Source organism: Bombyx mori, chromosome 15, assembly GCF_030269925.1.
Source record: "Bombyx mori chromosome 15, ASM3026992v2".
Lineage (NCBI taxonomy): Eukaryota > Metazoa > Arthropoda > Insecta > Lepidoptera > Bombycidae > Bombyx > Bombyx mori.
The window spans coordinates 416,355-431,803 of NC_085121.1; the positions used below are offsets into that span (position 1 = coordinate 416,355).

Consider the following 15,449-nt stretch of genomic DNA (forward strand, 5'->3'; position numbering starts at 1 on the left):
ATTGATGTAACCTATTTACAAAATACATTACTGGTAACGGGAATAACAATAGAAACTAATTTCTGCGTCTCAACGGACAGACGATTTGCATGATTTTTCGCAATTATGAAGTGCTCGTCGCTAACGCTATCTACGAGTTACGAAAAAAGTGTTTTGATTTCCTGGTTTTTAATAAAAACAACCGTAAAATTTGTGTCAAGGAAATGTTCGTTTGAGAAATTTACCAAAATGTGTGTAGATTTGATTTGTAATAAACAAAATTTTCTATGCTAGTGATCAATTGAAAGTAAAACCTAAGATTAAAATGTTCAAGGTCAACTGTTGCACAGTAGAAAAAAGTTGATCGATAAATGAAGTTGTTAGCTAGGGCAGCCGCGGCATCGTTGGTGCCGGCGCCCGCGCCCCCATAGACTACGTGTGCACTGTCCACCATTTTGATATGAATACATGTCGTTAACTGTTACACCGCTGGCCATTGGAGTCGATTTCACAAACCTTATATGCAGCTGTTTAATTCGTTATATTTTCAAACTAAAACTTGTAACTTGTAATTGAAGGACTAAACGGGTTAGAGCTTAGTTGTTATTAGCAGACTCTTCTTTTCTTTTGAGTATTAGGAGGTCCGTATTGGAAAAACATTGTAAAGGTATAACGTTACCTGAATCGTATAGATGTCCTTCTCTAATCGAAGGATAATAATTCGCTTCTACTCGCTTCAAAGTGGCTGCCATGACTGATGAGATCTTCAATTCCAGGTGATTTCGAACGTGACATGGAACCCTGAGCTGCTGTCGCCTGGTGCGCTAGAGGCGGGTGGGGCCGTCGTGTTGGTTGGCAATGTGTTCAGCGGCTGCATCCACGAAGGACCTCAGCTCGAGTTCCACGCGGCCGGAGCACAACTCAGGAATGTTGTGTTCGGAAACTGCCCATTGACCACAGACGAATGTAAGTTCAATTTTCCTATATCGATAACCCAGTTTTGACTGGAAAAAAACCTTTGAAGTATTGTATTTGAACAGATTCTCTGGTGCTCATCGGATATGACAACTAGCTAAATTGTTTTTGAAATGTAGCCTGCCATGCTAACTTGAATATTCATTGATTACAGGTATCGACAGGAAGGACGTACTGAGGATACCGCCGAAGGACCACTGCTACAACGAGCCCTGCATGAGACACGGCACTTGTATATCTAGACATGACAGGTAACCAATATTTTGTTATTGTACACTAGAAATGATAATAAAAGAAATGGTCCACAGTCGTCGTAGTCTAATGGGTGAGACGCGGCGTGTACTCGGATCGAAAGATGCGACCCTCCCGGTGTTCAGATCCGGTATGTTCGTGATGTCTTGGGCTCCGGTAATGACGACAGAAGCTTTTTGTATTTAAATTGCCTTCTAATTGTTCTACAGTGATCTTGTATTTTCATTTGATAATGTAACTGTCACTCAACGCGTCCAGCAAGTTCCTAACAGATATCAAATTTTAGTCAAAGCTGAAGTTTTTCTTACTTTTATATTCAAAACTTATGTTAGTGCAACAGCAAAGCTTTATCAGTACAGAAACGGAATAAGATTGAAACGTTTAAATCTGGTGAGAGGGTTGCTTGTCAGACGACAAAGAGCGGGCGAACGTAATGTTTTATGACGTCACCGTCATTTGCAAGCGTGTGAAGGAGATTGCAAGTGTATCACGCGCGTACTCTTAAGGTACGCGTCCATTGGTCCGCACGCAACGGATTTTCTTTTGCTTTGTATTGTTTGCTCATAAATGCCGGCGTTCGGTGCGAGCGACGCGGATAGTGGACGCAGCTCTATGTGAAATCATGGACGCGTACCTTTAAGGCTCCGTCAAACAGAACGCGTACTTAGCGCGCGTCAGAGCGTAAAGGCTTCGTCAAACAGAACGCGTACTTAGCGCGCGTCAGACCGCTAAACTGACGGCGCGCTATGACGCCGAGATGAGTTGTACTACTATGGTAACATACCGTCAAACAGAGCCTCAGCGCTATAAGTACGCAACGCTCTGGCGTTAGGACGCTTTGACTTCAGGCGTTGTAATTTTTTACAAATTTTATTTTAGCGTCCGAGTTAATGTGTATTAAAATACTGGATAATGCCCGAAAAATTTATACAATTAGTCAGGAAATACCCATGTTTATACAATGCCACATCTGAATCACTCGACATCTTAATACTTTTAAATTTTCACACTGCTATCGAAAGGCACTATGATTTGGCGTTACGTTGCGTCAAGGAGCGTTGGGCTCATCTCGTCAATTTGTGTGACATGTATAGAGCGCCACGTTAAAACGCAGCACTAAGTACGCGTTCTGTTTGACGAGTATATTTCTGCGCGAGGGTAAGTAGGGTAGGGTAGACAAGCGCGTGAGACGGTGGTGGGGCCGCAGGTACGAGTGCCACTGCACAGCGCGCTACACGGGCAACAACTGCGAGGTGGACGCCGGCGACCCCTGCGCGTCGGCCGCGTGCCGCCACGGCGCGCGCTGCGTGGAGGACGGCCGCGGCGACTACAGCTGCGACTGCCCTCCTGGCTACCACGGTACCCTTTCTGCGACACCTTTACTTACTCGGTCCCCTCTGCACCCGTAGCTAACGATAAACTGAACATCTACCATAAAGCAAACGTTATAATTCGATAGACCGAATCTGTTCTTCAGAATTTGTGTATCTGTAAGGTTTTTATTGTAAATATAGCCAGCCACATACCTGAACATACTCTATTTAACTCATTTAAAAGACGATTCTATTAATTTGTTTTATTTACTCAATATTTTTATCTCAATATTGGTCTCTCAGTAATCCCCTAACTCAATTAAAACGTTAGAAAATCGATTATCGATCACGGTCACTAATCTCAGCGACCTCGTTTCCTAATGCCCCAGGTACATACTGCGAGCTGGAAGTGTCCCTGGACCCGCTGTGCGTGGCCGGCCCGTGCCGAAACAACGGCAGCTGCAGCGTGCCCCCCGGCGGCGACACCTACCTCTGCACCTGTCCGCCAGGTAACCGTCCTCAGCTAGCGTCACTGAAACCTGCCGCGTCATACTTATTATAAAATGCTGGCTAAATTACTTTAGCTGATGCCCACTTTAGCTGACTTTAATGCAAGTATTTTGCAGACTGTTGACCGTGAGCACTCGTGAGCACACTTGTGTTATGTAGATATGACTTATTGAAATGATGCGTTAGCGATATAAATGATGCGCTGAGCCTGCGTCCTCTGGTGACGTCATCATTTCGATATGTTCTTTTTAGCTAAGAGGGGCAGACGATCTCACGACTCATGTCAGGCGATCAATGGAGTACATAGACTACTACTGCCAACTAGCGCTTACCGTTAGTCTAGGTGAACTAGAGAACTCTGAACTAGAGGGCAATGCTTACAACTGGCGGATGTCGAGGAAGTGCTATCAGCAGCTCCTCGCCTGCCCGCGACCTGTGGATACTAACCGGATAATGTATTGTGGCTGCGGCGGCAGGATACACGGGTCGTAACTGCGAGACGGACGTGGACGAGTGCTCGGGCGCCGCGGCCTGCCTTAACGGGGGCCGCTGCGTCGACGCCGTCAACAACTACACCTGCGACTGCACCGCCACAGGTCAGTGCGACCCCCCCCCCAACCTCACCTCCACCCCGCCCCGCCCTCGGGCGAGCGTCGACTGAGCGTGTGTGTGCGCAGGGTACACGGGCGCCCGCTGCGAGACCAACGTGAACGAGTGCGAGGAGGACCGCGCGCTGTGCGGGCACGGCGTGTGCTACGACACGTACGGCGGGTTCGTGTGCGCGTGCCAGCCCGGCTACACCGGGGAGCACTGCCACAGGGTCAGTACCACCTACACTCACTTTTCTTTTTAATACGCTTTTATTAATTTCAGACGTGTGTATGTTAGTATGTAACGGATTGTAACGGAATCTTTGAACATGATTTTGACGCCTTCAAAACGTCGCTTAACGCGTAACTTGAAATTTGGTATACTTATTAAGGACCGATGACAATTCAATACTAAAAATAAATATTGAAAAAATTGAAAGTCAACTAAAAATGAAAAATAAATAATAATTAAAAAAAAAACTAACAAAATACGCTTTTATAGAAAATCCAACTAAAAAATAGAAAATAAATTTGAATTAAAAATAGTATAAGAAAAAATGATTTTATTGTAAAAAAAGTGTGGGGTGCATGGTATCAGTAGTTATAAATATTTTATGAACAGATATGAGTAGAAGGGTTATTTTATAATATCCTGAAAAGCACCCCACGCTTTTTTTACAATAAAATCATTTTTTCCTACACTACTTTTAATTCAAATTTATTAAAATTTATTTTCTATTTTTTAGTTGGATTTTCTATAAAAGCGTATTTTGTTAGTTGTTTTAAACTATTATTTATTCTAGAATAACGACGTCATTGTGCATTGGTTTGTGATAGATATAAGTAGGATCGTGTGCAGCGCACAACACACGCCATCACTAAATAACTATATGTACGAACGAATACATTTTAAGAGCTTATTTTTTGTGCCGCGGTTCCTTCATATTGGGAGTCTCTCATAATACCAAGCCGTTGTATAGTACCAAATTTTTTATATGTCAAATTTGAAACTTGTCATTTTCGTAATTTTATATTTTTGGAAGCTCTCAATCACAGTGGAGACAGAACTCTCCCTTCGCCGGAGACTGGGGCGTCGTCCCCAAATGTGTGCAAAGCTTTAACGTTATTGTCTGAAGAACCTGTTGACCTCGTCCGGGATCGGTCCCTCACGACCGATGCATATATAGCTAGTCTGTGGGCGCCGGCCCTGACTCCGCTGGAGGTTTTAGGTCTTCAGAACGTCTGATATTCACTAAGTTTATTTTGTGCGTTCAACTTAATACTGTGTGTTCTTTTTGGTATCGTTATTAGTTCTACATGAATAATGCACTGGCTTGTGTGTGTAGATGTCGGCGTGTGCGTCAGGACCGTGCGGAGCGGGAGGGGCATGCGTGGAGGAGGGGGGAGGGTTCCGGTGCGTGTGCGCGCGCGGCTACCTCCCGCCCCTGTGTGCTGCCCCCGCGCCCCCCTCGCCTTGCGCCGACCTCGCCTGTCCCCCGCGGTCACACTGCTCAGCTGCAGGTCATTTTATAACTCAGTGTATATACGGTATGCGGCGGTAGCCTCCCCGGCTGTCGTTATAGCTGCTTTTCGTTATAGCCGTCTATGATCTTTACTTGAATATCCACCTCCTACTCTTTGTGGTAGAATATGGTACAAGACCCTTCGATGAGTGAATCCGGGTTGAATTAAGACAGCCGGGCTGTACCGATACAAATAACACTTCATGTGGACGTCTTCCAGGGACCGTGGGTATTTTTAAAAAGTCCACTGAAATCTTGGTAAATTTCGACATTTTACTAGATTTTTTTTTACCTCGTCTCATTTCATTTCATTTGATTAAAAAAAATTCCTAAATAATTTGATTTAATATCATAACAACAGGATCATCGACCACGGGGACTGGGGGTGCGGGCTCCCCCGGCGCGGTCCCCGGTGCCGTGGTCGCCGGGGGTGCGGTCCCCGGAGGCGCGGTCCCCCGGCCAGCCGTATGCATCTGCGACGTCGGATACTACGGTAACTATGGCATTGCGTTACGGTACTCTGAGCTCTTTCACACAACACCAAATCAAAATGTAGGATTTGTAAGCCTACGTCATTTGTTCAAGTTTCACTGGTGATATGGCCTATTGTGAGTCCGCGCGGGTAGGTACCACCGCCCTGCCTATTTCTGCCGTGAAGCAGTAATGCGTTTCGGTTTGAAGGGTGGGGTAGCCGTTGTAACTATACTGAGACCTTAGAACTTATATCTCAAGGTGGGTGGCGCATTTACACTGTAGATGTCTATGGGCTCCAGTAACCACTTAACACCAGGTGGGCTGTGAGCTCGTCCACACATCGAAGCAATAATAAAAAAAAAAAGTAAAATACTTTCATACATGTCTGCAAATTAATCAGTAATATTAATGAGTTTTTTACGTATTAATAATTAATAATCATTGCGCAGACTCGCCACTGAGAACGGTCGGCGCCACGCTCGGGACTCGCTCGATACACAACAAAATAATTAATTACTAATTGTTATTAACCAAGTTATTACGATATACCAATTATACATAACACGTGTGTTTTCCTCTATTGCCTCTATCCTGGATCCCCCTGGTCCCCAGGAGCGGCGGGCCTGTCCCCGAACTGTTCCCGGGCGGAGTCAGCGTGCGAGGCGGGCGTGTGCCTCAACGGCGCGTCGTGCGAGCAGGGCCCCGACCACTTCAACTGCTCGTGCGCGCCCGGGTACCGAGGTGCGTGCAGCTACTGCTCGACATTAGAGCCATGAGGTCGGATGTCTATTGTATTATTGAACGCTAAAAGCAGTAAGCAGGCAGTCGGTAGGCAGCGGCTTGGCTCTGCCCCTGGCATTGCTGAAGTCCATGGGCGACGGTAACCACTCACCATCAGGTGGGCCGTATGCCCGTCTGCCTACAAAGGCAATAAAAAAAAAAAAAAAAGTAAGGAGTTCTAATGTAATATAAATCTATCTGACCGCTTCTGGATTAAGATTTTTGACTTAAAGCGATCGCTTGATCTATGGACTATAGATATGTAGACCCCAATAAAAAGACTTGACCACATACGAAGAGTTAAAAAGAATCTTATGCAGTGAGTTTCCGCTGGCAGGTCCGTACTGCGAGATGGGGGGCAGGGCGGCGCCCGACCCGCAGCCCGAGCGCTGCGCGGCCGGCCCCTGTCTGCACGCCCTCAGCTGCGTGGACCTGGTCGTGAGTGTGCCCCCTACTGTTCCCTTGCTGCCCTCTGCCTACCCCCTTGTTGCTTGAAGTTGTCCTTTGGTATTCAGGTGTTTTCAGTGTGCGCGAAATGCTTCATAGCATACACGCATAGATTTAAAAAAATCTATTATTATTTAGCACAACATTAATATTGAAAAACAGCAGCTAATATACCATTCATTATTTCTGCGCATAAAAATTTGATTTAATTGAAAATGTTCATGTTAATTGCTAACACTTTCGAAGTGGTTTTCAATCTTAACGTTTGCACGAGGTGGGTCGCGCGGCGAACATCATGAACAATTTAAATAATTGACGATAAACAATTCTTTTCTTTCTTTTTAAAGTTCGATGTGTGTGAAATGTATATAAAAATCATATTGCAATTAAGAGAAAATTAAACTCATGAAATATGTTTATAGTGTTAAACTCTGTTTTCAATAAAATGTAGATTTTTTCTTTGAAGATCTATAGATAATATTTATAATTTATTGGACATCCCAGCTTAGGCTATTGTTTTGTTTTTTGTATATTTATTTATTGCTAAGACGGGTGGACGAGCTCACGGCCCACCGGGTATTAAGAAGTCACCAGAACCCATACACATCAACATCATCACGTAGACGCTGCTATTCATCTTGAGACATGAGACATAAGTCTAAGTTTTTATCGTCCAAAGTCTGCCCCATATTTCAAACCGAAACGCATTACTGCTTCACAGCAGAAATAGGCAGGGCGGTGGTACCTACCCGCGCGGACTCACATGAAGCCCTACTATTACCAGTAATGGTTGGATCAGAGTCCGGTCGACACAGTAACAAATAAACTGCATAATAAATATAATGAATGTTCGGTACAGTCGGGAGGGTTCCGCTGCGAGTGCGGGGCGGGGTGGGGGGGCGCGCGGTGCGAGATGTGCGAGGGCGGGGAGGGGGGCGCGTGCGAGGACTGCCGCTCCGTGCCCTGTCCGCCGCACCAGGTACCCCACCGCACGCTACTGCTCGTTACAACTACACTGCGCTACGCCAAATGTCAAATAGCTTACATTGAGTCCACTTTATATCATTACTAATTACTTGCCACTATCTCAAAAAGCGTTATCTATATATATAAAAAGGAATTACTGTTTTTTTTTATTGCCCTTGTAGGCAGACGAGCTTACAGCCCACATGATGGTGAGTGGTTACCGTCGCCCATGGACTTCAGCAATGCCAGGGGCAGAGCCAAGCCGCTGCCTACCGCTTAATACTCTCCACAAGCCTCGTTTGAAGAAGGACATGTCATAGCGCCCCTACAAAAAGTTGTCATGTTATGATGGTTTTAACTTAATTTGATAGACAAATTCGACATCAATAATCGCTCTCATAATTGGTTACAGTGTTAAATAAGTTAATTGTTGTTAATGTTGCTAGAAATAAGCCCTTATGTAAATTTTATTATTATTATATCCTCATAATAATAATAAAATGAAGGTGGTTTCTGAGAATGGACTTTCTTGACTCTTCTTTCGGAAATGAAAATCCGGAAGCCGGCAACGATATTGTTGTTGTTAAATTCGCCAATAGGCAGGTAAAGAGCGTAGCCTATACAGCCTAGTCCGTCGTAGTTATATTATTTTCATGTTAATAAAAAGCCGGTGTATCTCTTTTTATTACTTTTTGGGAGTTTTGACGTCAACTCGACGAATACCACATTGACTGAGCGTAAATTTCCGCAGATTTTTATCTTTAAAAAAAAAAAAAAAAACAGTCGCTGCTATGTTAGCCAGTTTTATTCCAATGCCTCAATAATCGTGAACAATGATTATTGACGTTTAATGCACAAAACAACACCCAATTTATATATTATACATCACAATAAACTATTAAGAAAACATTAAAATAAAACTTCAAGTGACGCTTCACTCAGGTTGCTGCCAAAATTCTCTGACCATAGATAATAAGAATAAGTAATGGTGGGCCATTGAGATTTTTACTAATAGAATCATTAATGTCTAAAAATATTAAATAATTCATGGTTTTAAGCTGCGATCAATAATAGTAACTAGATAAAGGGATACGTACAAAATTAAAGCAAAAACTGTCCGCGTGAATATATACTTATATAGCTACATTCGTTTACTAACAAACGGAGAAAAAAGTTTTGAAACACTTTTACGTTCAAACTAATAACAACTATGGCACCTAGTAATAAAGTCACAAATCTCCAAAACATTATCTAATACTTACGATCATTCGTCACATAAAACGAGCAAAGCAATAAATTACTCCTGTCACTTACCAATAAAAAGACATATTTTAAACAACTTTTAATGTTAAATCAATCTTAACAGGCAACAAATAAAGTAACTTTTCCCTTAATTGCTCTGAGAACTAACATCGTTTTGCTTTATTTATTTTTGCTTCTTGAAATGCCGATTTCTATTTACTACAGGAGGTAAGGGAGTCGCGCTTAACACTAAAATAATTTATTAATGAATTAAAGTAAAAGTTTAGTTGTTTACTTTTTATGTTTTGGAAATGTATGTTTGTTAGTATCTATACATTACTTATTATTTTATTAGCGTTACGTTTTTGTGTAATATATATTTTTAAGTTTTCGCGACCAGTGCACATAATAAAACAACGTTTAAACGGTTTCAAGCGTGGTATTTTTATTACAATGTTTCGGCCACGTTTCAGTAGCCGTGAGCACGGAAGGCAAAGATGTCCAGTGTCAATAAACGGAGATATTAGCTGGCTTATAAAAGTCATCTCTTGTTTCTCTGGCGACAATCGAGATCCATTCTGCACACGTGATTGCTAGGAAAGCTAAAATAAAAATGCAAAGCTAAGTATCTAATGAGAGTCCAACAAACAGACACAAAAGCAGCATTAACCAATTTTAACCAACTAATTTTGAAGTGCTGCTAACAAATTTTAAAAAATTATTACAACACAAATCTACTCCATGCATTTACTGTTCTGTTAAGCAAAAGTTTGTCCATGTGTTGGCCGAGCCTTGGCCAACATTTGTAGCGGTGGTTAAAAATCGGTAATTTTGTTCAAAGTTTAATATTATTTATAAGTTTAAAGCTTACAATATAGTTTATACTTCATGTACTTACCGAAAGTAAGATATTCCGGCCGTTAAATTGCTTTTTCGGGCCTTATTTTTGCAACTTTTGAATACACACTGCGGTATTGTGAGACGGGTTGACATTGGCTGTGTTTGAAGTGAACTAAACAAAATAAGAGCTCACATTTCAAGTGCGCTGTTATTTGACGAGACGGATTTTATGCACCGACCCGAAATCTAGTTACTATTGTTGATCGAAGGTTTTAAGTAATAATAATTATTACAATATATAAATATTGAATTGAACAAAAATAAACTAAAAAAATCTGTGAATTATAACCATTAGCAATTTTTTTTTATTTGTTGTTCAAGTCACAGACAACTCTTTCGTTTGGCAGCTTTTAGGTTTACTATAAGGCTGTATGGACTAAGCCCTTTGTCTGCCTATTGGTGAATTTAAAAACTATGGTACTCAGTTTTCAGATGTTATCAAAAAGGTAATTTATTTTTTTGTAAAACAATTCCAGGGTGAAAGAAATTTTGATACATAAACTAAACAACGTGAAAAAATAAGGAATACTTTTTCAAGTACAAGTTTTGACACAAATTTGGCCCACTTTTGGGCAGTGTCCTTTGTTTTACCTTTGATGTGTCCCCCGTCGGACGGACTCCTTTTGTTTGTTTTAAGTTTATTTTATACAAAAGTTTAGGTATTTTATTTATCGATTGAGGCACTACGAAGTCTGCCGGGTCAGCTAGTATTTAATAAAAATGAACGTATATTGTTCGTTTGTAACGGGGCCGGGGGACCGCAGGAGTGCGTGGAGGTGGGCGGCGCGTACAGCTGCGCGGCGGCGGAGGGCGGGGGGCCGTGCGGGGGGGCGCCGTGCCACAACGGCACCTGCACGCCGCTCGACGCACAGCACTTCACCTGCGCCTGCAGCCCCGGATACAACGGTAACTACATTACGTCTCCATCCATCTCGAGGGACACTTAAACGTGTTCAATTAAAAAAGAAAAGCTAATATGTAATAAACCTAATTTATTTAGTCTTTTCTTTACATATGCATGTACAGGTATGACATTGGTGATTCAAACCTAAATCAGTTTACGAACATTGTATATATAATACTAAAAATAAAACTAATTTGCATATGTACTTTTTTTACAAAAAAAAAAGGCTGGAATTGCAAACTTGCACAGTAAGTACCAGGATTAACCGGATTTGTATACTTAGTTTATTTGTTTTCAGAAAACGTTTTCCCGACCATGTAAGCAGGAGTATCTCGGACTCGCTTTCCTTTTAAATTTACAGCATATGGTAACAGGGAAGGGTATCTCTTATGTATGCCTCTACCTTCGGGTGTCCAAGCCCTGACCTTGCACCTGGCTCCCTTTCGAGCAGTGAGAGACACCCACCCTATCGAAGACAGCACTATGTCCCCACAACAAACTCTAAACCCTTCACCGGTGAATTCAAAAAGTTCGACCCGTTTAGTGAGCCCCGGCCAAGTATTCAGTCTTTCTTCACCTCCTGAGGGCACAGCAAATAATTCTGTACCCAAAAACTTGTCGTATATCTCATTGGCGTATTCAGTATTAACCACGGTGATAGGCAGAGTCTCGGAGGAAAATATCGTATACCGACACGGCTCGCAGCTGGTCACGTGGTCGATCCTCGCCAAACCTCCTATAAAAATCGTATTGCCTTTATGAATGTAGTAAGTCTGCGACCTGATTAATCTCTTCGGAATAGTCAGCAGCAGTTCCTCGGTACTCAAAAGCGAGAGCACTTGATCCGGGTGAATGACCCCTGGTGTATCGTAAAACCATCGACTTCGAGCGAACAGTTCGTGTTTCTCGTCCAGCACCATCAAATTCCGTTTTTCAGCTATCGTATCGTTCGGATCTTCGTATAGTTCCGAGAATGTACGACCGATGTGCCCTATGAGCGCCGGAGCCTCTCTCGGGACTTGCCCGTGCAACTGCCCCTTACGTATATCCTTTTCGATTTTCATAATTTTTGACTCAGATTGAAGCCTTCTTGTTCTCTGATATATTTTCCAGCCCGAGGGTCTGTTGATGGGAAATTTCAAGAGATTGAGTGTGGTTCCAGGCCATCTACTCACAGTAGCTCTTTTGATGATATCTACGGCATGGACTTTGCAGTAATCGGACTGAAGAAGAGCATTAAATAGTGAACTTTTCCCTACATTGGTAGTCCCCACTAAGAATACATCGCCCTTGTAAAGCCAGTTTTTAAATAATGCAGAAATTAGATCTTCTACTCCATAGCCAGTTTTAGCAGAGATGAGTGCCACATGTTGGATATTGGCTTCACTGAGTTTGGTTTTCTTCAGCTCTGTGATGAGAGATTCTCTGATTCGCTTCAGGTAGCCTACACTGTCGCCTGGGAGGAGATCCACCTGGAGAATATACCATAACCGAAAATTTATCAATTTTCCTAGTGGTAGGGAGAGTTGTAAGCCACCTTACTATCGATCAGTTATGCATTCCGGTTTGAAGGGTGGGACTGCTGTCACACAATACAACTGAGACTATGACTTCATATCTCAAGTTCGGTGCTGGGTGTGGGTTATGATAACTATGAACTCCTGTGACAACTTAACACTAGGTGAAACTGGAGCTTTTTCTGTTATCTAAACAATTCAGAAATTAGTTTATAGTTTGTTATTATTTATTACATACAGAACAAATACAGCATAGTACAGGAAGAGGTATGTGAAATCAGTCTACTAGATCAACAGGGCCACAACATGAATTCAGATTCGTTTCAGCATTATCTCATTCAAGACAAGAATTTGCACATTGTTTCCATAGTGCTACTAGTGTTAAACAGGAAATGTATCAGTTATTACCTTGTTTCCAACGACAATGATGGGTCTTTTTGTACCTATGATGTCCACAATACCAGGCCACAATGAACATGGGAAGTCCAGTAGGTCCACCATTAATAAAACCAAAGACTTTACATGCCTGAAATAAACAAGAATTTTAGTTCAAATTTTAACTTGGATCATATACTTGTATTTTATATGTGTACTTTTCTTTGTATTATGTGTTTGTGTGTGTGTGTATGTACTTCTATTCTGTGAGTGTATATACTTGTATGCTGAGTTCATAATATATGTATTTATCAACACCCAAATTGCTTTTTGCAGGAAAATTAACATTTCAGTAAACTATAATTAAGATTTTGATTGTTTTAAATAATTATAGATTAAATTAGTAAAATCTCTCTCTCTCTCTCTCTACTTGCTTCATGGACCGTTATCTAACAATTATAGCTATACAATAACAATTGAATACCTTGGATGAGATGATCATTGGCACATGTTCAATGAAATATGATTGTTGTTGTAGTTTATGCACTTAGTACGCAATCCACTCGACATTGCAAGTAATAATGAAATCAAGCTTTAACACTAGTGTCATGAAAAATACTTCAACAATTTATCTCTATTTTATTCATACCCCAGTCAAAAGGGATGAAAAAAATGTATTTGAAGCATTGGAATGAAATAATAGAAAATCAAGATTGAAAGACACATATGTATGTAAACTACTTATATATGATTATGTATGTTGAGTATACAGTGCATAGCAAAATATTACAAACTATCTGAATCAACAGACATTGTACTGTTAAATTTAAAATCAATTGCTGGTGATTATTTTTAGAACCCTTTTTTAAATTTCCTGAGTGTTTTTTATTGCTTAGATGGGTAGACGAGTTCACAGCCCACCTGGTGTTAAGTGGTTACTGGAGCCCATAGACATCTACAACGTAAATGCGCTACCCCCCTTGAGATATAAGTTCTAAGGTCTCAGTATAGTTACAACGGCTACCCCACCCTTCAAACCGAAACACATTACTGCTTCACGGCAAAAATAGGTCCCGTGGTGGTACCTACCCATGCGGACTCACAAGAGGTCCTACCACCTGTAATCAGTATTCAGAATTTCTTTCAATAAAAACATTACTAGAACAATTATGGTATGAATATTATAAAAGACTCGAGTCTGTTTTTGAAGTTATGTGCTTACAAACAAACAACATTCAACTTTTATTTATGTTATTCATTTGAAATAGGTCTTAAAAATGTATTTATGTATTATATTATCTTGAATTTTACTTGGGCTTTCATCATGTATTATAAAGATGAAAATACAGCACAATAATTATTATTTTATAAAAGGTATAAAAATTTATATACTTAATAGACTGTAGCAGTTTCTCATACTCTTCAGGATCGACACTGACATCCAATGCAATATTGTACTCCTTTAAAAAATGACATCGCTGACACTCTATAGTTTTTAGTTCATCATTATCACGACCTTTGAAAATCTCACTTGGCAAGTATCCAGGTATGGCAGGGTCACTACAGTGTAAGAGAGCACCACAACCTCCACATGGTACTGTTGATACAGCTGCCAGAGGGTCGGGAGTACCATAATAGGAATGCCATTCATTATTCACTTCATCATTGTCTTCAAAATCTTTATATTTAGTATCATCAAAATATTCATAATTTGTCATCCATTTTTCAATACCAGATCTATTAAATTCTGCTTCCTTATTTATTTCTGCATTAGCTTCATTTATTTTTTGTCTTTTTTCCTCATTTTTTCTTAGGCCCACATTTGTTGGTTTTCCAAAAGGTAACTGGAACACATTTTCACTATTAGGCTGATTTTCAATTAAATCATCTCTGAGTAACTTGTCTTTGTCGACATAATACTGCAGTGAGACTGGTATTGGTTGCAGGGACTTCTCCCTAAATTCCTTTATGTGTTGTCTCTGTGCACTTTTTAATGTTTTTAGGTAATACTTGAAGTAACCGAGCTCCAATTTCTCATGTTCCAAGTATGAATTGAACGTAATTTTGTCTTTATATTCTTGTAGTAATGATGCGAACTGTTTATTTTTATTTTGTTTCCGCTCACTTTCTAACCTTTCAGCTGCACTTGTGTGATTTACACATCTGTTTTGTAAAAAAATACATCTTCGACATAACCTCAATATATTATTCACTGAATGAATCATTATTATGCGAAGCAGTTTATGTTATACATTTATATTGCCTATTGGTACATTGTATATGCATAATTATACACTTGATAGCTGGAATTTAATTTTACAAAACGACAATTTACAATTACTACACATCGACCTCTGCACTACAAGAAACTGACATTTGATTCGCTAATGTCATTTAAATTTTGAATTTGACAGATGAAGCAAAGTAATATTGTCTATAGTGCCTAACGAATAAGATGAATGATGGATTCATAACAAAACCGGTTTTTAGTAATCCAAGAAAGAACAATTTATAACAATGTTTTATGAGAATTATTGATTAAAATACATTCTTTTGTAATTGCAAATCTATACAATACTGTCTCGAAGATATAGTATGTCATCAATTATCTCACCTTGACGTCCCCTCTCATTAATGATGTATTATTGCAGCCGGTTCACTATTGGAACAACACTTGAGTAAACTGATTGTGAAATATGTGC

At 40.7% G+C, this 15,449-nt stretch overlaps 2 protein-coding genes and 1 long non-coding RNA gene across 4 annotated transcripts in view; 1 reads left to right on the forward strand and 2 right to left on the reverse strand.

Moving 5' to 3' along the window:
- The window catches only part of LOC101745387 (protein crumbs), a 60,903-nt gene that overhangs the window by 24,812 nt on the left and 20,642 nt on the right, over positions 1–15,449 (forward strand). The window contains exons 4-15 of the mRNA XM_038015815.2: positions 756–945; positions 1,109–1,205; positions 2,414–2,565; positions 2,909–3,028; positions 3,506–3,625; positions 3,707–3,849; positions 4,966–5,140; positions 5,504–5,635; positions 6,229–6,357; positions 6,734–6,834; positions 7,703–7,822; positions 10,716–10,857. Of these exons, the coding sequence (XP_037871743.1) occupies positions 756–945; positions 1,109–1,205; positions 2,414–2,565; positions 2,909–3,028; positions 3,506–3,625; positions 3,707–3,849; positions 4,966–5,140; positions 5,504–5,635; positions 6,229–6,357; positions 6,734–6,834; positions 7,703–7,822; positions 10,716–10,857 (1,621 nt within the window). The remainder of the gene's footprint in view (positions 1–755; positions 946–1,108; positions 1,206–2,413; positions 2,566–2,908; positions 3,029–3,505; positions 3,626–3,706; positions 3,850–4,965; positions 5,141–5,503; positions 5,636–6,228; positions 6,358–6,733; positions 6,835–7,702; positions 7,823–10,715; positions 10,858–15,449) is intronic.
- On the reverse strand, positions 9,246–10,166 carry LOC134200147 (uncharacterized). Its single transcript, XR_009974930.1, has 2 exons — positions 9,950–10,166; positions 9,246–9,653 (listed from the first exon to the last, which is right to left on the reverse strand). It is a non-coding gene; the product is annotated as an uncharacterized LOC134200147 (long non-coding RNA).
- LOC101740236 (nitric oxide-associated protein 1) lies at positions 10,929–15,246 on the reverse strand. 2 transcript variants are annotated; one of them, XM_062672372.1, is made up of 4 exons: positions 14,881–15,245; positions 14,140–14,591; positions 12,781–12,898; positions 10,929–12,327 (listed from the first exon to the last, which is right to left on the reverse strand). In XM_062672372.1, exons 2-4 carry the CDS (start codon positions 14,463–14,465, stop codon positions 11,140–11,142), a joined length of 1,632 nt encoding a protein of 543 aa, XP_062528356.1. In that variant the 5' UTR covers positions 14,466–14,591; positions 14,881–15,245; the 3' UTR covers positions 10,929–11,139. The 2 variants fall into 2 exon arrangements, with proteins under 2 accessions (XP_062528356.1, XP_004928710.2); XM_004928653.5 differs by having other exon boundaries at positions 14,140–15,246.

Excerpts from the sequence above, each read along its gene's own strand:
- LOC101740236 (XM_004928653.5), bottom strand. The coding sequence starts at position 14,972 with ATGATTCATTCAGTGAATAATATATTGAGGTTATGTCGAAGATGTATT. Across the intron at positions 12,899-14,139 it reads AAACTGCTACAGTCTATTAA|GCATGTAAAGTCTTTGGTTT; the intron begins GTATATAAATTT and ends TGTTTATTTCAG. Across the intron at positions 12,328-12,780 it reads TCATTGTCGTTGGAAACAAG|GTGGATCTCCTCCCAGGCGA; the intron begins GTAATAACTGAT and ends TATATTCTCCAG.